The sequence below is a fragment of the Oncorhynchus gorbuscha genome, linkage group LG17 (genome assembly GCF_021184085.1).
Source record: "Oncorhynchus gorbuscha isolate QuinsamMale2020 ecotype Even-year linkage group LG17, OgorEven_v1.0, whole genome shotgun sequence".
In the NCBI taxonomy this organism is placed as follows: Eukaryota; Metazoa; Chordata; class Actinopteri; order Salmoniformes; family Salmonidae; genus Oncorhynchus; species Oncorhynchus gorbuscha.
In genome coordinates this window covers 18305144-18328369 of record NC_060189.1, presented here as the reverse complement: position 1 = coordinate 18328369, position 23226 = coordinate 18305144, and the positions used below count along the sequence as shown (strand labels likewise).

At 44.1% G+C, this 23226-nt stretch overlaps 1 protein-coding gene across 1 annotated transcript in view; it reads right to left on the bottom strand.

Annotated features, from left to right (window-relative positions):
* Positions 1 to 23226, bottom strand: part of LOC124002195 (rho guanine nucleotide exchange factor 10-like) — a gene marked incomplete in the record, with an annotated part of 78952 nt that overhangs the window by 39633 nt on the left and 16093 nt on the right. Inside the window, 16 exon segments of the mRNA XM_046309538.1 lie at positions 2659 to 2843; positions 4033 to 4178; positions 5920 to 6090; positions 6560 to 6652; positions 6845 to 6961; positions 7773 to 7952; positions 8055 to 8245; positions 8437 to 8542; positions 9281 to 9397; positions 10857 to 11041; positions 11409 to 11465; positions 11847 to 11926; positions 12085 to 12121; positions 13226 to 13570; positions 15600 to 16055; positions 21882 to 21999. Coding sequence (XP_046165494.1) covers positions 2659 to 2843; positions 4033 to 4178; positions 5920 to 6090; positions 6560 to 6652; positions 6845 to 6961; positions 7773 to 7952; positions 8055 to 8245; positions 8437 to 8542; positions 9281 to 9397; positions 10857 to 11041; positions 11409 to 11465; positions 11847 to 11926; positions 12085 to 12121; positions 13226 to 13570; positions 15600 to 16055; positions 21882 to 21945 — 2530 coding nt within the window.

Below are 23226 nucleotides of genomic sequence, written 5' to 3'. Positions count from 1 at the left end.
CACACACATACAAATCTGCCATTTCCATCTACAATAGTCATTTACAACATTAACAATGTCTACACTGTATTTCTGATCAATTTGATGTTATCTTAATGGACTTTTTTGTGTTGCTTTTCTTTAACAAACAAGGAAATGTCTAAGTGACCCCAAACTTTTGAACGGTAGTGTATATATATATATATATGGAATGAGTTTCTCTGGCTTTATATACACACGACTGCAGTAGATCACACTTGCACCACAGATGGGACTGAGGAACAGAAGTCTGCATCAGAGGGCTTGGTGTAAGGGAAAAAGCCTGCCACGCCAAAGCCTGCCATGCACAGGAAACGACTGTCACCTCTGTTCATAACCTCTAGCAAAAAATATCAAATATCAACATAGTTACTCCATAGCTATTACAGCATCCACCATGCCTTCGCCAGTGGGTGTACTGCTGTCACCACCTGAACACCAGCTAAATGAAAAGCACACTAATGTACCGTTGCATTCCCCATTACCGACGCCTGGTTTGTCGTCAGGGTGAATGTTCTTTACTAAAAAAAAAGCAACTGCCTGGTTATGATCACAAACCATACAGTCTGATTATGATGGTAGCATGGTTTCCAATAAGGAGTTTAAAGGAGCGGCCATGACGAGCAGCTGCCAGAGCAGGCCAGGGGAAGTCAGTGACCCTGCAGCAGAGAGTGGAGCTGGCTGCTTAAAGACTCACCACAGTCTCTCTGGAACAATTTTCAAACGTCTCTCAGTGGTTCGAGATGGAAAGCCTGGCACACAGAAAATGATGGCTAAACATTTGTTGTTGGTGTGTCAAATGAATGAATAAGCAACTTTTACTCCTTGTTATTGAGTGTGGTCCTGCAACACTATAATCTGAGAAGGAGAGCCCCCCATGTTTCATCCAACAGTAACATCAGGTAGTCATGTAGTGCTTGTACTGTAGTGTTGATCTGAGCCCACTGGGAACAGTAATCATTTAGAACTCATTCATATTTCAGGGAGGGGGGTGTTGAAACATAATCAGCACTAAGGGGAAATTGTATTGATTTTACACACAGCAGAAGGTATTGCTGCTTGTACTGTGCTGTATATGCATTGTACAGCCACTGTGCAGAGTAATGCATATTATTTCAATGTATACAACGGGTGGGTCTAATCCTGAATGTTGATTGGTTAAAACCATATTCCAGCCAATGTCTGTTCCACAATTTACCACTGGTTAAATCTATGATGTTAAAATGCCTATTTACTCTGTTCTATCTGACTGTGCAATCCACTCTCTCATCAGCCCAGCCAGGCACTTTATAATCTTGATCTCCACTGTAAAAAGCATATAGACATTATCTCACATTTCTTTCAGACTAACATTTCATTTTCAACTGCAGATATTTGTATAAACCTTGTTGTCTGTCTCTCCGACATTTGCAACATTATGTCAATATTCATATTCGATCTCCAGCTGTCCCATAGTAATGAACGTGTTGAGAGTCGGGACGAGACTGAAAAACGCTGCCTGCTTGTCTACCAGTCGAAATCATAAATCAGTTGGCATCATTTTTATGGATATATACAAAGAAATGTCAAATGAAAAAAGTCAAACAAAATGAAGTGCAGCTAGTTTGCAGTCTTTCCAGCTTCAGTTTGAAGTGATTGTGTTACTGTAGATGTGCTGTTGGCTAACTCCTCTGAACAACAGTGTCCTGAATGGTGAGCACATGTTCTATGCCAGGTGAAATCGTGCCTCATTAGCTCATTGTTATGGATGTATCCAAATAAATGTCTCTGGAAATCAGCTTAAACAAATGCAAATGACGCTACTGTTGTTATTCTGGCTGCACTGTTTGATGTGACAGTAAGTTAGCCGTAGTTGGCTGGCTAGCTAGAAAGGGATAAGAAGGTTGCCAGCCAGTATGGCAATGGAACATTTATAAAGAACGACCATAGATACAGAACAAAAAGACTGAACGACTGGGTTGCGTCTCTGGCAACCAAACCGATAGAAAGAACGACCAGCCGGCTTGGGTAGCAACCCTAGAATTGTGTCGGTACTATATCTTGTGGAAGGATGAAAATAGTATGAATAAATTCATCAAAATAACATTTTTAATGAAAATATGTCAATCATTATTTGAATATGTTGATAACCCATGGAATAAAAGTGATAGTGCCCTCGAAGCCGGTGTTTGGAGGATATATTGGCACGGTTTGCAGGCCCTCGTCTACGTCTCGTCTTCTCCTGCATTATTACTTTTTTTACATTACTTTTTTTATTTAACCTTTATTTAACTAGGCAGGTCAGTTAAGAACAAATGTGTATTTACAATGACGGACTACCCCGGCCAAACCCTAACCCGGACAACGCTGGGCCAATTGTGAGCTGCCCTTTGGGACTCCCTATCACGGCCGGTTGTGATACAGCCCGGAATTGAACCAGGGTCTGTAGTGACGCCCCTAGCACTGGGATGCAGTGTCGTAGACCACAGGCCCCACGTTCTTCTATTTATGATTAATTGTAGGGGTCATGATGAAACGATGTCTCAAATCAGGGTTTGTGCCTTTGGGGGGGGCTCTAAACTACATCTTATCCACATCTTACTCTTTTCCCAATACTAAGCAGGTGACAGATCTCTGTGGTTGCGAATCATTGGGACGTACTTGGTTTGGCATTGATGATCACCTTCTCTCCAGAGTGGGGTTGTGGGGTGAAGCGGCTGTTGTCACCCATGTCTTCACTGGAGCCAAACTTGACTACGTCCACAAAGCTCAGAGGGACACTCCACTTCAGCAGGAACTTCTGACCCAGGGTGGCGTTGCCACTACCACTGCCATCCAAACTGCACCTGGATACAGAGGAGAAGGACAGGCAGAGGACTAATGAATTTCCTCACAGGGACCAATAAAGGTTTCTTCAACCAATATTACATTTATCGAGTGTATTCCTCACTGATACAGAGGGGTTAGCTGATGGAAAGTTAAATGATTCACCATCGTAAGGTATGTGCTATGGTATGTACTGTATATGGTATGTCACATCAAAGCGGGGCAAACTCTTTTGAAAATGGCATGACTGTATTGTAAGATTTAGACTGTACTTCATGCATGACTGGTTCCACAGTTATCATGTCACCCTATTGGCACTTGACAGCCTGGGCAGAGAGCTCCTGTAAATTTTGTAAATATTTAATCATTATGTTTTTTTGTATGAATCATTTCACTTTTTGTTTATGAATAGCCAAACAAGTATAGATTTACTCTGGATTACATTTTGTTTGATGCCTAAGAATGAATGGCAAATCAGCATTTCAAGATGGCTAGCTAACAATGCTAGCTAGCTAGCCGCTTTAATTTGACTACGTCGGCCTATATTGGGATGTTTCTACAGTCTCCTTGATCCAACGGGGGGCCGACGGTGACGAGCTTTCAGTGAGGAATTCATCGCCCCAGAGCATTCCTCCAAAGTTATGAGTGTTCTGTATGCTGAGTGAGTGCATGGGGAGAAAAGAAACTGCATCGATCTCGTTCCACAAGTGTCCTACCACACAGAGAAGACGCTGGCTGCGAGACACCATGAGGTAGACTCCTGCCCCCGGATGTCCTGATCTGGTTGCTCAGCTACCACTGTTCACCACCTGTACCTGCACCTCGCCCTGCTCAAGCTATTTATTGACTGTCGCTCCATTTGTTGCTCATGTCATTCATAATTTTATTGATGTTGTTTTGCTTTTTAAGCACCTTGAGATTTGTTTACCTGTATGTACTGTTTACTGCAAATCAGCTTTTAGCTTCCAAGTACGGCCTACTTGTAAAAATGTAATAAACTACTACTACTACTTTATAAAGCGTATAGATCCTCATGTCAGAGCCAGTGGCCAGTAGCTAGTGTGGTGAGGTACAGTATAATTACAGGACACAGGCTCCTCCACTGGGAGCTGATCAGAATCATACCCAGAGAGGATGCTCCCTCCAACTGTGCGTAGAAACCCTGACCAGGGTGAGTACCGTGTCTGGTGCTGGTGCTTTGGGTCTTACCGGACGTTGGGCGTGGCACACATGAGCACGTCGTTGAGCAGGAATAGGCGTCGCTCCTTGGTCTTGATCACCTCTCCGTGGTCGTTGTAGACCGTCTCCACTATGTCATCAGAGCGAATCAGGTAGCGGCTGCCATTACTCAGAAGCTGATGGATAAGGGAGAGAGACCAAGAGGTCAGATACAATATATGGTCTCGACGGTCTTCCCCTAGGTTAATTTATGATTTATGTCAATGTGCTTTGGCAAAGTGGGTGGGGTTATATCCTTCCTGTTTGGCCCTGTCCGGGGGTATCATCAGATGGGGCCACAGTGTCTCCTGACCCCTCCTGTCTCAGCCTTCAGTATTTATGCTGCAGTAGTTTGTGTCGGGGGGCTATGGTCAGTCTGTTATATCTGGAGTACTTCCCCTGTCTTATCCGGTGTCCTGTGTGAATTTAAGTATGCTCTCTCTAATTCTCTCTTTCTTTCTCTCTCTCTCTCTCTCAGAGGACCTGAGCCCTAGGACCATGGCTCAGGACTACCTGGCATGATGACTCCTTGCTGTCCCCAGTCCACCTGGCCGTGCTGCTGCTCCAGTTTCAACTGTTCTGCCTGCGGAACCCTGACCTGTTCACCGGACGTGCTACCTGTCCCAGACCTGCTGTTTTCATCTCTCTAGAGACAGCAGGAGCGGTAGAGATACTCTTAATGATCGGCTATGAAAAGCCAACTGACATTTACTCCTGAGGTGCTGACTTGCTGCACCCTCGACAACTACTGTGATTACTATTATTTGACCATGCTGGTCATTTATGAACATTTGAACATCTTGGCCATGTTCTGTTATAATCTCCACCCGGCACAGCCAGAAAAGGACTGGCCACCTCTCATAGCCTGGTTCCTCTCTAGGTTTCGGCCTTTCTAGGGAGTTTTTCCTAGCCACCGTGCTTCTACACCTGCATTGCTTGCTGTTTGGGGTTTTAGGCTGAGTTTCTGTACAGCACTTTGAGATATCAGCTGATGTAAGAAGGACTATATAAATGAATTTGATTTGAATGTATATTTAAGGTACTCCTCAAAATATAGAAATACATTCTGTAGATATTGCATGGAAGCAGTTTGTCCGATCCGTGTCAAAGGTGAAATGAATATGAAGATACCATTTAGTTAGTGTAGAATATACGCATACTAGTATAAGGGCATGCAGTTTACAGATCAGTGTGCTTTTAGTTACAGTTAAGGCACTTTGCAGCATGCACACATCCATAAAATATACTGTAGATTCCATGGGGCGGTTGTTTGCTCTTGTGGGCAGATAAACAGACAAATAATTAGACAGTAGGGAATACTGATGCCTCCGTATCAGGCTCAGAGCCATCTCCTGTATATTGCCAGATTTGTGGATAGATGGTTTCTCAGTGAAGAATGTGAAACATCTACAGTCAAGGCCTCAATGCCCACACAATGGAAGAAACAGTCTGTTTAAATGTTCAAATATCATCTAGTTATAGAGGACAAACACTGAGCCCCTATGGTCTGAAGAAGATCAATGGTGTGTGTGGACATTTTAAACTATACTTATGGGGACCAGAAGTCCCCACAACAATAGTAAACAAACAAACATTTGACCAACTGGGTCAAATACTATTTCCAGGGGGTTTAGGGTTAAGGTTAGAATTAGTGTTAGAATTAAGTTTAGGGTTAGGAGCTACTGTTAGTTTTAGTGTTGGGAGCTAAGGTTAGGTTTTGGGGTTAAGGTTAGGGTTTGGGGTTAAGGTTAGGTTTAGGGTTGAGGTTAGGGTATAGGATTTTTTAAATAATGGGACTGAATTGTGTCCCCCCACAAAGTTAGTTATACAAGACTGTGTGTGTTTGTGTGTGTGTGTGTGTGTATGTTCGAGCAATACCTTGTTGAGGTAGCGTTCGTTCATGGCCTTGGCTATGTGTCTGATCTCACAGCGCTGGTCAGCCTCCCGCTTCTTCTCATTGAGCTTTTCAGCCAGGGTCTCCAGTTCTGTCAGGGCCATCTGTAGGGGCAGTCTGTCACTGTGGCCTGCTGGTGTGTTCTTCAACATGTCCTGTATCACATTGTATCACAGTCAGAACACCACAGAATAGCATAACATACTGTAACATGACATAACATCTGTAGGGGCAGCCTGTCACTGTGGCCTACTGGTGTGTTCTTCAACATGTCCTGCCATACAGCATGGAGAGATAACACATTCAGAATATAACAGAGCACCGATCACATCCAGGACATCTCTACACTGGCATTACATCAGTTTAAAACTATTCAGATTCTTTCAGAAGCACAATGGGCAGTCTAAAATGTTATCCTCAGTCATAATAATTATGAGTGAGGATCAAATGTGAAGCACCTGAAGCAGAAGTTCTTTCCCAAGAGTATGCACACTACACAGCACTCTCTCTGCATAGTGCATTATTAACAGAGCTCTTTGGTAGTGAGTATGTGGCACCCTCTGCTGGTAGACGTGTACTATGTACTCTAGGCGCGAAGTGTGGACGTTACAGTGAAATAGATACCTGCAGCAGTAGAATGAACTGAGGGAATCTCTGGATGGGCTTCATCATGAGTCCATAGAGAGTGACCCGGTCACTGCTGATGTCCTGACGTTGCTGTGGAGAGAGAAGAGGGCAATCAATGATTGATGCCGTGCAGGGCAATCCAATACAGAACCACAAAGTGTTTTGGTTCAGTCTGAAAATCAACCCCAGGTCCCTATGCGGAGTTAGGTTTAGGATAGAGCCAGCGATGCATATTCTGCACACTTAAAGAATATATATATTTACAGTGGTGCTCTGACTGACCTTGAGGAAGTCTAGGAAGCTGGGTTTGGAAGCACACGTCTTCCTGACAACCGCCATGGCTGTGCTGAAGTTGTTCACATACTCACAGTAGGCATCCAGCACCATGGACTTGGAGAACTGGGATCCAGATATAGAGAGAGGGCGGGACAGAAAGGGGAGAGAGCAAGCCATCAGCACCTCATACGAGTCCCATACAATTACAGTCAGGAATGGAATTAACATGGTACCAGACAAAGGAATGGGGCTTCCTAGGGCCAAAATAAGCTGTTAGTTGGACAGTGTATCATGAGGGTTGTTTCAGGCCAGGGATAAGAGAGAGAGGACAGTAAGGAAGAAGGCACACAGCACATGGGTCACAAATGCTGTGTCCTGCTCCTGTGTTGTGGTCATGCTTCAAACAGTAACAAACCCCAGGAAGAGGGAGAACTGGGGTTACTGGGTGAGACTTTGTTTGAAGAACCCTAACCGGGTTGCTAGGCAGTGGAGACACCAGGGTGGAGCACTTCCTCCAAGAACCCAGTGCAGCTGTGTGTGTGTGTGTGTGTGTGTGTGTGTGTGTGTGTGTGTGTGTGTGTGTGTGTGTGTGTGTGTGTGTGTGTGTGTGTGTGTGTGTGTGTGTGTGTGTGTGTGTGTGTGTGTGTGTGTGTGTGTGTGTGTGTGGGTGGGTGTGTCGTGTGTGTGTAATCAAGGGACTAATTCCTATAGAACGAGTCATGGTAAACTTGCACTATCGCCTCAGTGTTGTGTTCAATGGGGAAGCACAGTACAGGACATGGTGTGAGTAAAGGAATGTTTCTGTCCACTAGTTTTGACCACATGACCACTGTCAAATGGTTTACTCTTCCAGCCATCTTAAAAGTGGAACTGAATCCTTCCTACAGTGGGTTCCCCAGCACTGAATCTTTCCTACACTTGTCCACCAACCCACCGAGGCTACAAAGACGTCCCCGATCATCTCCAGACTGTCCCACTCGGCCACGCGGCACGCCAGGGCGATCTGGAACAGGGCATGGCACTGGAGAATCTCCCGGATACGATAGAATGTCACCTTCAGCTTCCTATCGCTTAGCAACCTGGGCTCAATCTCCAAAAGTGGCTTTTCATATTGCTGATAAGAGAGGATAAAGAGGATAAGGATGTGGTAGGAAATATTTTCCTTGAGGAAATTAGAGAAATGTTATATGAAATGTTTAATTGTAAAATAACATACCTCTAAAATCCGCTTCAGTGCATCGAGATAGTTCTTCTCACTCTCTAATATGGAGCCCAGTATACACCTCCTCACCACCTGTTGTTGTGAGAGCCCCTCAGGGACGGGACTGAGCACTGGCTCCATGTTGAAGCATTCCACTTCGATGAATAGCTCCGACTCCTCATCCTCAAAACAGGTTGACTTCCTCTCTGAGATAAACAGGAGAGACGAGGTCAGCTTAAATCAGATGAGCATCACCCAGGAGGTTAATACACATTGTTCGTGGATGATTCCCCTGTTACAATGTAAAGTGCTTGCATTTTTATCCCAGATACATCAGTGTAATTAACTGACTAGTGTGAACTAAGGACCATAGTCCATGTTCTGTTCTTACTCTTACCGTGACAGTGGGTCTTGATATACGACCTTCCCCTTCTCACTGCTGCTTTGGTTTTCTCCAGGCCGTCTTTTGTCCCATCTCTCGCTGCCTTCACCAGCTTTTGCATCTTTTTCATGTAACGTCAACAACAGTAAATAGCACTCAGAGCAGACAGAGAGAACAGCATGCTACTGAAGCACTTAGGGAGGAGATAGGAACTGTGTTAGAAGAGAAGGGAAGATGGCAGACCATGTAAATACAGGAGCAGGACCTCAGGGAGAGCAGGGTGGACCAGAGGAAGACAGCAACTGTGACAGCAGCTGAACTGAGTCAATCTAAACTCAAATGTTCTCACAGATGCATAAGGGCTTAAGTGATGTGTACTTAACTTCAATCTCTCTATGCCTGTAAATAGGGAATGTCAGTAGTTTAGAAGCTCTTACATTAGCCAGGGTAGAGTCTCAGAGGATTTACCTAGACTGCTACAACCCTCTGCTGAAAAGTAAAACTTCATAATTATCTTTTATTATAGATTTGTTTGAAAATGTTCTGTAGGCGTGGACTGGGATGATCCTGTACGGACCTCCTGTCTAGGCCTACACACAACTCAGCTGCTCTGGTGTCTCAGTACGCTGTAGACCTAAAGGCATGTCACTTAGGAGATGCAGTTGCCTCAACACCCACACTGTTAGTGGCACAGGTCAATGCAGTAGAGACAAACTCACCACCAGACATAAGCTCAGGATGAAGGGACTAGGTCTGAGTCCGTCAGTGAGGGACACCGTGAGGGAGGTCGGGGTTAAGGAGGATCTACTTTGTCTAGCGGAGGGTGACAACACACACCGACCATGATGATGACATTTACCTTCTGCTCGTGTTTCTGTTTTATCTGCTGCAGCTCTACTGTTCCCACTGTATTTGCCATAAGATCTTTCATCTTTTTCTCATAGTGTTCTTTCAAGCGTGTCAGATCTTGAGAAAGCTAAACAAAAGCAGAGCATTTGAAGCGTTACCAGACAGATCCTCAGAAGATGGTCAGCCCCTCACCCCAATCCACCCACCCTCACCACAGCTAAGGCCTTGCCTCCTCACCCATATTTTGTCTCCCGACCCACATAGAAATCTTAAAGGTAGACTTAGTGATATGATGTAGATGTGCAGAGCGTAGTGGGTCAATTTCAGCAAACAACTAAGAGCGTTGAAGAGCAAGACTAAACTTCTCCAGTGTTTTGGTCCTGTATCTACTACGCTCTAACAGCGTGAAGCGAACCCATTCACATGCGTAGATACTGTGCGTGACTCTGAGAATGTCCTGCATCTCACTCATCGTAATATCTACCGTGTTGCTCGCGGCAACGTCATTTCACTGAGTCTACCTTTAACTGGGCCAATCTCTGCTACAGAAGCCAAGCAGTCACTTTGTGCAGCCAGCTGGGTTATAACACTGAGACCTCCCTGGCAAGACCTCTGGGCTGAATGAACAAGCAGGCCATTCAATTCAAAACCAAATATACAAATTAACTGTATATTATCGAGAGCATAGTATTAACATGTGCAGCAGGAAGACAAGAATAAGCCTAGTGTATAAAAATGTGTATTAACATTTGCTGAATGATTTTTCATTTCAAATATGAGGATGTCAAATATTTCTGAATCTTCTGTTTAACTGGACGTTGCATTTGATTAGATATTCACTGTGTGCCACTGCTTCTGCTTCCTCATATGTTCAAGACGCTGATATAAATGACACTCTTCGGAAAAAAGGGTTCCAAAAGGGTTCTCCGGCTGTCCCTGTAGGAGAACCCTTTTTGGTCAAAGGTAGAAACCTTTTTGGTTTCAGGTAGAACCCTTTTGGGTTCCATGTAGAACCCTCTGTGGAAAGGGTTCTTCATGAAACCCAAAAGGATTCTACCTGGAATCAAAAGGGTTCTTCAAAGGGTTCTCCTATGGGGACAGCTGAAGAGCCACTTTAGGTTCTAGATCAGTGGTTGCTGGTGGGAGGAGCTATAGGAGGATGGGCTCATTGTAATGGCTGGAATGGAATAAATGGAACAGAGCCAAACATGTGGTTTCCATATGCTTAATCTGTTTGATAATCGTTCAATTTATTCCATTCCAGCCATTACAATGAGCCCATCCTCCTATAGCTCCTCCCACCAGCATCCACTGTTCTAGATATAACCTTTTTTGTTGTTGTTCTAAGAGTGTATCCTTCTTTAGCGTCTGATGATCTGTGGCGTCCATCTGCAGCTTTGTGCATCTCCTGGTGAGACACATTCATATCCGCTCTCAAACTTCTACTCCCCATAGTATATATAATCCCCTTCCTCTAGCAAATTCCTCCTCTTCTCCTCAATCTCTTGTCCCCAATCTCTTCACCCTTCTTCTCCCTACCTCTGCCTCCCCAGAGAGACAGAGGGTAAGGTGTTAAGTTTACACACATGGGTCTTCCTTTGTGGGGGCTTCCCTCTCATGAAGGCGTCAGGCAGGCCATTCTCCCCGCGGCCCTCCCCGTCACTCTGCTCGTCATAGCTCTCAAACTCGCTGGAACTCCAACCGTTGTCCAGGGAGCTGCCACAGCCCTCCTCCCCAAACTCCACATCATCATAGATCATCTCGTCTGGCTCTGAGGGATGAGGAGAAAGGGTTCAAATCAAGGGGAACAGCATTACAATCAGGGTGAAATACCTTTTCAACTGCAATGGTGCAATTTGTATTCATGTATAGTAAGTTAGCCTGACCATAAGTTAGCCAGTCAGTTCTAGTGCATCAACTGAACATTGTACAGCAATACACAGTTTGCTTAAGGGCACATCAAATGTTTCTGCTGAATAATTCCAGCACATTATGTTTTAGAAATGCAAAAAAGAGGTAAAGACATTAATATGCAAAAGTCACAAAACGCTGTGGAGAAAAAGAGGAATGACAGTACAATGAAAAACGGAAAGAAAGACCGACAGAATCGAAAGAGAAAAAAGGATTACAGCACTGACCTGTAGTGGAGTCAGAGTTCTCTCTGGGCACGTCATCATAAATGACTTCATCTGGATCTAAATGGCAAAGCAACAATGTTTGAATTAACAAGGTCTCAATGTGAAATGAAGCTTCACACAACGGACAGGATACAATCTCGGGGAAGGCAAGAGGAGAGACCCCACAAGAGCCTGGTTCCTCAAAAGGACCTAGAGGAAGGAAGTGTCTATTTTTTACTCAAGTCAATTCCCAAAGAAAACACCAAAGCGTAGTTATGCATTGTGCACGAGACAGATTCAGGCTGGACTCAGAACTTTACAATCCCTGTCCTGTTGTGTTCCAAGCAAACCAAAAACTATAAACTAGGTAAATACAAATGGAATTAGAAAAGTAAAATAAACAGATCATTGTGGAAAATGACATATTTCTCATTGGGAAATGAAAAGAGGAGTACTTACTTTCCATCCAGGCTGTGTTTGCAGGGTCCGACACCCATTTAGACAAAGCATCCTCCTCTCTGATGGCAGGATACTCTTCACTGCAGACATTTGAATAAAATAGAGAAATAATAACCATCTGCTATTCCAACGCAAATAAACAAGTATCCACATCATCACAATTTCTGGCAGATCAAGTCCAGTCTGGATGAAATAAAACAGATCAGTGAAGAAAGAGCCTGGCAAGCGAGTCACTCACATATCAACAGAAATGTTGCCTGTCCCCACCACAGTATCTGGAGGGAGAGAGAGAACAAAAATCTACATCGATGACTCCTTCCCTAACATTTGCACTAAATCTTAGCTACTGCCACCAGGGGGCAGCCATCACTGAAACTACATTAGCATCAAAGAGATAAAAACAAGACCTGAAATTGATTGATAAGGACCTCAGATTAGATTGCCGTTTTTTGAATGAGCAATGATAATCTGATAACTATTACATGTTCACATATTTTCTGCTATGATAGCCTTGCATGCCACATAACATTCCCAACAGATAAACCTGACAGTATATTGGAACAATCAGTCAACGTGTTAAGATTACAACTACAGAATATACCTTTCAAAATACTTTAAAACAGAAGTAACCCTCTGTGATGTGTTGGGTAGCTTAATTACACTGCAATTTTCCCTCAGACTGGCCAAGGCACACATTTAACTACTACTGTAACATTAAAGAGAAAACAGGAAAATCCTAACAGCCAACAGAGTTTAGCCGGCGGCTAAATTTAGTCCCCACTTCCTTGAGGCAAGGTTTTAGGAAAAATAAATGCGAAGAAGAAAGGAGAGGAAATATTTGCTGGGAGTACAGAGCATGCATGTGTCATGGCCTCTCATCCCAAAGTCAGTGGTGAAGAAGGGGGAGAGGATGGGGGAATTCCACTAAGGAGAATGAATGAGAAGAAGTTTGAACAGTTCCCACCACATTTTTTCAGTGCTCTGTTCCTACTTTTCAGTGCTCTGTTCCTACTTTTCAGTGCTCTGTTCCTACTTTTCAGTGCTCTGTTCCTACTTTTCAGTGCTCTGTTCCTACTTTTCAGTGCTCTGTTCCTACTTTTCAGTGCTCTGTTCCTACTTTTCAGTGCTCTGTTCCTACTTTTCAGTGCTCTGTTCCTACTTTTCAGTGCTCTGTTCCTACTTTTCAGTGATCTGTTCCTACTTTTCAGTGCTCTGTTCCTACTTTTCAGTCCTCTGTTCATTGTAGGAACACTATATCGGAGTATTTCAATATGAGGTTTTCAATATGAATGCAGAACAGAGTAGAAGGAATAGTAGGAATGGCTGTTCAAATCCTTCTAATTCTACATGTTTCCACCATGGATGTGTTCTTCCTTTACCCTCCTCGTCCACGGAGAAGTGTCGGATGATGACGGGCGTGGTGTAGGCTGGCGTAATGAGGGGCACACCAGAGGGGGTGGCGTACCCACAGGGCACGGGCACAGAGTAGCCCGGAGGGACACAGAGGGGGCTGGCGGGGGGAACATCCTGGCCCTTCCCCTCCCTCTCCCCCTCTCCTCCTACTCTCTCAACCGGTGAGGAAGAGGTAGGGACGGGCCCATGCTGCTGCTCCAGTTGCTCTAGTTGGAGGGGGGTGATTTCAATCACAGAGTAGGGGTTGACTTTCCTCTGGGAGGTGGTCCTGGGGACGGCCGGGGGAGGGTCATCACTGGACACATCCTTATCTGCAATGGAAATGTAACACACAGTTAGTTCCAAATGATCCCCACCAATACAACACAGCTACAGTTACACACTGCTCCAAATTATCCCCACCAATACAGCACAGCTACAGTTACACACTGCTCCAAATGATCCCCACCAATACAACACAGCTACAGTTATACACTGCTCCAAATGATCCCCATCAACACAACACAGCTATCCCCTCCAAATCAACACAACACAGCTACAGTTACACACTGCTCCAAATGATCCCCATCAACACAACACAGCTACAGTTACACACTGCTCCAAATTATCCCCATCAACACAACACAGCTACAGTTACACACTGCTCCAAATTATCCCCACCAATACAGCACAGCTACAGTTACACACTGCTCCAAATGATCCCCACCAACACAACACAGCTACAGTTACACAGGGTTCCAAATGGTCCCCATTAACACAACACAGCTACAGTTGCACAGGGCTCCAAATGATCCCCATTAATACAACACAGCTACAGTTACACACTGCTCCAAATGATCCCCACCAATACAACACAGCTACAGTTACACACTGCTCCAAAGGATCCCCATCAACACAGCTACAGTTACACACTGCTCCAAATGATCCCCACCAATACAACACAGCTACAGTTACACAGGGCTCCAAATGATCCCCATCAATTCAGCTACAGTTACACACTGCTCCAAATGATTCCCACCAACACAACACAGCTACAGTTACACAGGGCTCCAAATGGTCCCCATTAACACAACACAGCTACAGGTGCACAGGGCTCCAAATGATCCCCACCAACACAACACAGCTACAGTTACACACTGCTCCAAATGATCCCAACCAATACAACACAGCTACAGTTACACACTGCTCCAAATGATCCCAACCAACACAACACAGCTACAGTTCCACACTGCTCCAAATGATCCCCATTAATACAACACAGCTACAGTTACACAGGGCTCCAAATGATCCCCACCAATTCAGCTACAGTTAACACACTGCTCCAAATGATCCCCATTAATACAACACAGCTACAGTTACACACTGCCCCAAATGTAACACTCCAAAGGCTCCAAATGTGCTGGAACTCATTTGTTATCAGATTACTTTGCACAATACTAAAAAGTACTGCCATAAAATTCCATGAGAGCAATTTGATGATACCACATCATGTCTATCATTGGTTAGGTAACTAAGCACTCCAACTTGCGATCATTGCAGAACACTGAAGAAGAATACTGTGACTTAAACATTTAACTTCCACTACTTCAAATCTCAGCATGTGGGCCTTCCCTCTCTTAAGCCTTCAATCAGACCGTAGTGCGTTTATACTGTTTTACACCACACACACACACCTCGTCTCGGGCCCTGTGGTCAGAAGAGATAAATCACAATACACCCACTACAGACACATGTGCTGCGGAGAGCAAACAGTACTGGTCAGACACTGGAGAGGAGAGGGGCCTGGACTCTCAATTGGACTAGGATGTAATTGTCAGAGGGGGAGAGACATAGGAACTTGGGAGGTGAGTGCTAGAGAGAGGGAAGTGCATGGAATGTGTGTTAGCAAGAGGTTGTTGGAGTCTCTCGTAAAAATGTGGAGTGAGTCTAACTGGGGCGATTGACCTCTCTCCTCTGACACACACACACACAGAGAGAGAGAGAGAGACAGAGAGAGAGAGAGAGGTACTGTTCTGGTGGTGTCAAGCTGTGTGTGATGAATGCCACGAGCCACCCTGAACCTGCAAGCCAGTGATACCAGGCTGGACTACACTAATGTATTCTCCAGCCTGACATGGCGCATGTGTCAAAATGAGGTAATACAACATGTGTAGGCACAAAACATGCACTAAGAATGGACTGCATGACACCAACTACTGTACAGAACCCACTCATTGTGGAACAATGATATGGTTGTGGTGGTATATTATTTGTGTATGTTTTAGGCTACAGCGCGACAGAGGATCTATCCTCAGACATCCAGGTGCTAAAGAGGAAAACTGAACAGTTGTTTTCACTAACTTGTGTTCACAGAGTCTGTTCCTACAGGAGTGGAGTCCTCTGGGGGTGGAGGAGGGGGTAAGTCACGGTCTGCGCCAGCTGGGACAGATGAAGTCTTGTCCCCTTCTGCTGCTGCCACTGGAGCTGTTGTTTCTGTTGGAGAATTGGCTACCGGAGGATCCGGTGCTGATGCCACTGTGTCTGTTGTAGCCATGGCTACTGGAACTGGTGGTTCAGCTGCCACTGTATCTGTGTCCAATGCTGCTGCTGCTGTGGTCTCCGGGTTGGAGGGCCGGGGGTCTGGTCCTTCCTGCTGTGGGTGAGGTGCCACACCATTGATCTGGGCCTTGCCCCCGTAGTCTGGGGTTGGAGGGGCATGGGGTGGCCGGTCTGCCTCAGGGAACTCATCCCCACTGTCATCAAACTCAAACTGCTCCCCCTCTTCTTCATCGGCATAGGGCACCTCTTCCGCCAACACTAATCACAGAAAGGAGAGAGAGAGAGTTGGAGTCAGAGAGATACAGCTTACCTTTGTGTGGCTTTGGATAGAGTGAGAGAACATGAGACATATGCAAGTAGAATAAGTGGTTTAATCATTATGCTCAAAGATCAGCAAAAGCTCAAATGTAGTTATTTTCCCTTCTCTCCAAAAATGTGAGGTTACCGACGCCTGACCCCACTAATGTCTATTCATAGCCACACAGTGGGTGGTTGGTTGAAAAGCCAAATATGTTAAATATGAATGCAGGTTTGTAATTAGCAGAAGGGTGGGTCTGCACTCATATTTAACCTGGTAGAGGGTCCCAACTTGACCCACCACCCACTGTGTGGTTATGAATAGACATTGGTTGAAAGACATTGATAATAAGAAGATTGTGGGAGCTGTTCTGTTAGATTTCATTGCAGTCTTTGATATTATTGACCATAACTTATTGTTGAGAAAACATATGTGTTATGGCTTTTCAACCTTTGATATATCATGGATCCAGAGCTATCTATCTAATAGAACTCAGAGGGTTTTCGTTAATGGAATCTCCTAATCCTAACCTAATCTCCTAATGTCAAACATGTAAAGTGTGGTGTACTGCAGGGCAGCTCTCTAGGCCCTCTACTCTTTTCTATTTTTACCAATGACCTGCCACTGGCATCAACCATATACTCACCAGCAACCACAGCTAATGAAGTCACTGAAACCCTTAGCAAAAAATTGCAGTCTGTTTGGAATGGGTGGCCAGGAATAAACTGGTCCTGAACATCTCTAAAACTAAGAGCATTGTATTGGGTATAAATCCTTCCCTAAGTTCTAGACCTCAACTGAATCTGGTAATGAATGGTGTGGCTGATACACAAGTTGAGGAGACTAAATGACTTGGTGTTACCTTAAATTGTCATGATCAAAACATATAAATTCAGTGGTTATACAAAGGGGTAGAGGTCTGGCCGTAATAAAGAAATGCTCTGCTTTTTTGACTCCACAAAGCAAGTCCTGCTGGCTCTAGTTTTATCTTATCTTGATTATTGTCCAGTCATATGGTCGTGCTGCAAAGAAAGACCTAGTTAAGCTGGAGCTGGCCCATACTGCTCTTCACTGTAATCAGAGGCTAAACTAAAATACTATGCATGCCAGTCTCTCTTAGCAAATAATTTAAATAAGAATTTGTACTTTACTGACTTGCGTAGTTAAATAAAGGTTACACTAAGAGCATAATATTTCTACACCCTGATTGTATAATTGTAGTCTAACCAAAGCCTAAACGGAGATTCAGTGAAAATAACAAATCTCATTGATTTATCAAGACCGTTCCCCCATGCTTGTCTCAGAGCAGCAACTAAGAGCAGCCTATAGTATATCGAAAAATATGACATAACTAAATAAACAAATCGGCATTTTGAAAGAGTATTTTTATCATTATTTTATTAACGAAAACATAAAGATGCCATTATTAGTTACATTGTTTTAGTTTGAACGTGCAGACTGGCACTAAAAACAGAACAGCTGGAACGTTTCCCTAGTCAGCTCCGTTATTAGTGCAATGGCCCTTAAAGTGTTGCCTGTGTGGAGGGGTGGGGATCGGGGGTCCACCCCGATCCCCTTTCCTCCTTCCTTCCCCATGGGCTTGGTCGGTCTTCTGTGCAGGGCTCTGCGGCCCATCCGTGCCCCCTGCCCTCATGCCTTGAACCTCGCACGCTTTCAGTGTATACAGATGGAGAACTGAAAGGCAAGCCCATAGTGCGCCACTCGGGAGCCATGACCAATATATATTGTCCTGCTAATAACAGGGTTAATAATATATCTGTGAGAATATCCAAGGGGCTTTTATATCATTCTAAATTAATAATACTAATAATACTAATAATAGTAATAATCGCTTTGTTTAAAAAATAACAATATTTTGGAGATTATTTAGTTTTCAAATAACGTAAAATGAGCGAGAAAAGGGCCATTCTTGAACATGGGGTGAGACATTGTTACTAATTTGTAAATAAAGCCAGTTTGCTATTTAGAATGATTTATTTCTGTTTTTAGAGGGAGAGAAACCAAAAAAACTGTTCTCATGAGTCTCCCAGTCAAGGCATTGAACCAGCATCTGTAGCAACACAGCTTGCACTGCTATGCAGTATCTTAGACCGTTGCGCCACTCAGGCGCTGTATAACGTGACCAGTCGGGAGTGGCCTACAGTACTACAGTCAGAGCAAAATAATCCTTACAAAATAAAAACCTTAGTGTAACAACAGTTTTAGTAAGTAATACTGAAGTTGTGTACAATTATCAGTTTCTATTTAGGTTTATGTCACCCTTCATTGTCAGCTAGAGACACAGTAGGACCCAAAAGCATAATCAGTGCTTTTGAAGTGGTGATGCAGGGTACCGTACTAAACCACAAATGACTTCTAAGTCCTGCAGCATAATCACACAACTTTTAGTGGAGCAACCACTGTAGATTTGCCCACTTGCCAATGAAAGTAATCATTAAAATAATTGGCAATATCAAATGGTTTTGTGATGAACAAGCCATCTGATTCGATGAAAGATTGAGTTGAATTTGTCTTTCTACCCATAACTTAATTTAATGTACTGGTTTCATAATACAGTTTCTTCTTATATTTGTTGAGTTTAGTCACATAATTTCTCATTTTGCAGTAAGTCAGCCAGTCAGATGTGCAGCCAGACTTATAAGCCACTCCCTTTGCCCCATCTCTTTCAACCATACAGTTTTTCAATTCCTCATCAAACCATGGAGCCTTAACAGTTCTAACAGTCCGTTTCTTATTAGGTGCATGTTTAGCAATAATTGAAATGCAGTGTCTGGATGCTCCTCAGTAATCACATCAGACCAACAAATATTTGTAACATCATCCACACGATGCAGTTCGGCGAGCAGTGTTGTCACACCCCCAACGACCAGAAAAAAAAACACTGTTTTTTTCAATGAATCCTGGGCTGCATCTCAATAGTCCAAATTGGCTTTCTTTCCTCATCTCCTTTCAGATCAAGGTTGATGAAGGAATAGAGATGAAGAGAGAAAGCCACTGTCTCTCTCTGACCTAAACTGTGCTGAGGATGCATATGGAATGTAAATGTCACCACAGTCCTAATTCAGAGGACTTAAAGTGACATGGTGGTGGGTTAGAGGAAACCTGGTCTTGCTCTCCAGCTTATTGTTCTTTTCACCTCTATATGAGGTTCCTTTGGGAGGGCTGTGTGTAGGTTTAGTAACAGGGGGTTTATTCAGGTTGACGACACCGACTGACACCATTGTGTAAGGCGCAGGAAAAAGCCTGTCAAATCAAATGGACAGCCGTTGTGCGAGCACTTCTCTTGTACTTTCTGACATACTGAATAAAGGAGGTGAATTAGGGAGAGGGGTGTAAAGAGGAGAGGACAGTCTGTAGCCTAAAGAGAGAGAAAAACATCCATGACATTAGAATCCCTGCTGAATGCTGGCAAAGGGTTCACAGAAGGTGACACAGTCAGAAGTCATCGGTGGTATAGATGAATGGAATGCTCTGTATTCAGCTCATTCAAGCATCCACTTCTATCTACAGGAGTCCAAGTACATGGACTTGCTATTGGATCCAGATTCCTATTACACAGTTTCTCTATGGGAGGCAGGAGCTTCAGTTTAAGAGGTCACAACCCCATCTGAGACTGGTACTTTATCTCCCTGGCCGTGGCAGACATATCTAACAGACACGGGCACACCTCTGCTCCTAAACATACCACAGTACAAACACGACTGTCCTATCAGGATTCAGGTTTGACTAGGTTAACCAAGGTAAACTCTCATATCCTGACTGTTCCTGCTAAGAAACTGAGTAAAATTCCCTTTTCTCTCCTTTTCTCCAAGTGCTGGCACAATTTCCTGAATGACCAAACCAGAGGTAACAATTCAACCCTCTCATCTATATGAGATTTCCTACTAAGATTTCTCAGTATAGATCTACACCTTTTTCCTTTTGACCCCTATTCACATCAGTTCCGTTTCCTGTGCTGGCTAAATACGTCCTGCTTGACTGAGTAAACTCTAAGCTGACATTTAGACAGCTGTTACTAGAAACAACACTGTCTAACATAAATACACAACGGTAAGTAAGGCTACAGGTTAGGCTCACTAACCATCAAATACATTACTCAAAAGTTACTAACCCCTCAGGCTTAAATAAGTCCTTATCCCCAGTTCCGATACACAGATCAATCACTCAGAGACCCAAAAGTCCTTGAAGCTCTACAGCACTATGAGCCCTTTAGTCTAAATCCTCATCATGACTCCCTAAGGGGTTGACAGGAAGTGTTCTCGCCCTCAGTCTGAAGTTATGACAATGGTTTGTGACTATGCTATATGGTCTAACTGTGACCTCTGACTTCTATGTACACCCTGAAACTAAACTTTGAAAGCACTAGAGCGGAACATTCGGAGGGAAAACCTGGAAAGAGGTGACATCTGCTGTTCCCATCTGTTATAATGAATAGCTGTGTCGGACCAGCTAGAAGGACCAGGCACAGCTAGCCACTGCCTGGAGGGATGTTTCACTGCTGAGACATGGAATGCATATTCATTCTTGTGCGTGTCTACTCTCTGACGCACAGGCTGGTCCAAGTAAAGCAGAGCGGGGTGTGATGGAACAGAGATTGTATAAAAGCTTGAACAGAGTATTCGTTTAAATTGCCCATTCAATAATTTGGTCACGATCAAGTGTAAATGATGAAGCCATGGATAGTTGGCGCTGTGAGAATGTGTGTGCCTGCAATCTGCTCAATACTCTCTCTCTAGCCAGCGAGCACGCACACACGCACACACACACACACACACACACACACACACACACACACACACACACACACACACACACACACACACACACACACACACACACACACACACACACACACACACACACACACACACACACACACACACACACACACACACACACACACACACACACACACACAAAACTAGGCCTGTCCCCAACACCCATTGTCAATTAATAACCACAATATGGATTGTGTTCCCGTGCCTCCTCTCCTCTCTGCCACACTGCTCTGCTCAATGAGTCACTGGCTTACAATGTGCTCCAGCATCGCCACGGCAACAAGGCAAGTGGCTGCCCAGCTGGAGATGAGGCATTTCTCTGGCCTGTTCCATTCCCTGTGGTGCGTGTGTGTGTGCGCGTGTGCCTGATGCTGCACTATTCAGCCAGGGCTCAGATACTGAGGCACATTGTCTGCCCTTCGCAATTGTGGCACATTTCTCCTCCTCCTTCTCCTTACTCCTTCGTTCCACAGCCCACGAGCGCCAGAGAGGAATGTGTTTACACGGTCTGCCCATCATGAAAAGGCCCTCAGGGAGCTAGACTGACCATCAGTGTGTCAGTCGAAACAGACCTTTCAAACCTGTTACCATAAACAGGGCTAACAGAAATATGATATATAGATCCCGATCATCATCAGCCAAAACAGCCTTTAAGACCTGTTAGTTTGAGCAACATTAACTGACTACTCAAAAACATTAACAAGAATACACAAACTGCACGAGGCGTAACAAAGGGAAGTAGAGATGGTCACTACAGTCTGATAACATCTCAGGACGACAAGCTAAATCTACCAACGGACATGACATAATGACATTACCAAGTAGCGCCTCACTCATCTCAGCATAGAAAACCATAAACAGAGCTGTCCACAGGCCTGAGCAGCAGAATGTGTTCTCATTGGCTACGGGGGGATTTACAAGTGTTGGGAGAGATTGAGTCAGAGAAAGAGAGAGAGGGGAGGAGAGGAGGATGTTGGCATTACTTACTTTCAGGAGGCGGGGGAGGGAAGTCTTCCACAATGTCCATACTGGTTGCCATTTCTCTGGGCATACAGGTTCCCTCAGCAAGCCTGGTGGTGGTGGTCCTCTTCAATCACACATGGCCCTGGAGGAAACACACACATGGAGGATGTCAGAGGTGTCACGCTGTGATTCACTGTACACTTATTCAATTAGCCAAGCATAGAAGAATGTTCCCTAACATCACCAGGCCCCGAGGTTTTCCGGGCTACATGGAAAAGTTTTAGCCTAACTAGAGTTTTGCCTGGTAAGGTCACATGGTATAAGTTAGAGATTAAAACTGCCATGGACCTCACGATCCGATAATATCACGATACTTGGGTGATGATATGATATGTATTGCGATTATCACGATTCTCATAAATCTATATGTATTGTGATTCGATACTGCGATTTGATGTTCCAAACATATTGCTCACTATATGTCTGCTGCAGAGAAACAAGAGAGAGAAAATGTGTTTTTGATCAGTCATGGAAATAAAAGTGCTGAAAACATGCTGGCTTATTATTTAAAGAGAACAAGCTATAGGATGAAAAATACCAGACTTTTAGCGCAGATAGAGCTAACTAGCGCTAGCTAACGCTACAAATCCATCAAATATCGATATAATATTGTCCCAAAGATAATAATAATAATAAGTAACTGCATTGATGTTTGCCCCCATCACTAGTATAAGTAAGTATGAGTATAAGTAAGTATGAGCATAAGTAAGTATGAGCATAAGTACGAATACATGGAAGAATGCCAAAAGATGGCATTATAATATACTTTTTAGATAAGTTAGCATGAAGAATGTTCCCATACATCATTTCTGTGGTATTTCCCAATGCATTACACCCCACCAATGGAAAACCAAGCAACCATTGCCAACCACATGCTCTTTATTCCAAGTTACTCAATCTCAGTCAAGTCACACCAGCAGGGGAGTGGAGAAGTGGAGCATTATGTTCCTGGCTCTTTTGTCTGAGCGCCAGACATCTGAACCACAACTAATAAAGACAAATAAAACCAACATCAAGAAACAAAATGTCCTCTCACCCCACAAACAGTCAATTAATGTGGTGTATGTGTGTGTGTGTGTGTGTGTGTGTGTGTCAAAGCAGGGTTATTTGATCCACTGAGGGTAGCGTGGGGCTCCCTAGGGGAACACATAGAGTTAGGGTCAGTGACCGGATGTGTGTAAACATGGTGGAGCTGACAGGTTCACACCATGGTATTTTGGTATTTTATTAGGATCCCCATTAGATGTTGCGAAAGCACCAGCTACTCTTTCTGGGGTCCACACAAAACATGAAACATTACATAATACAG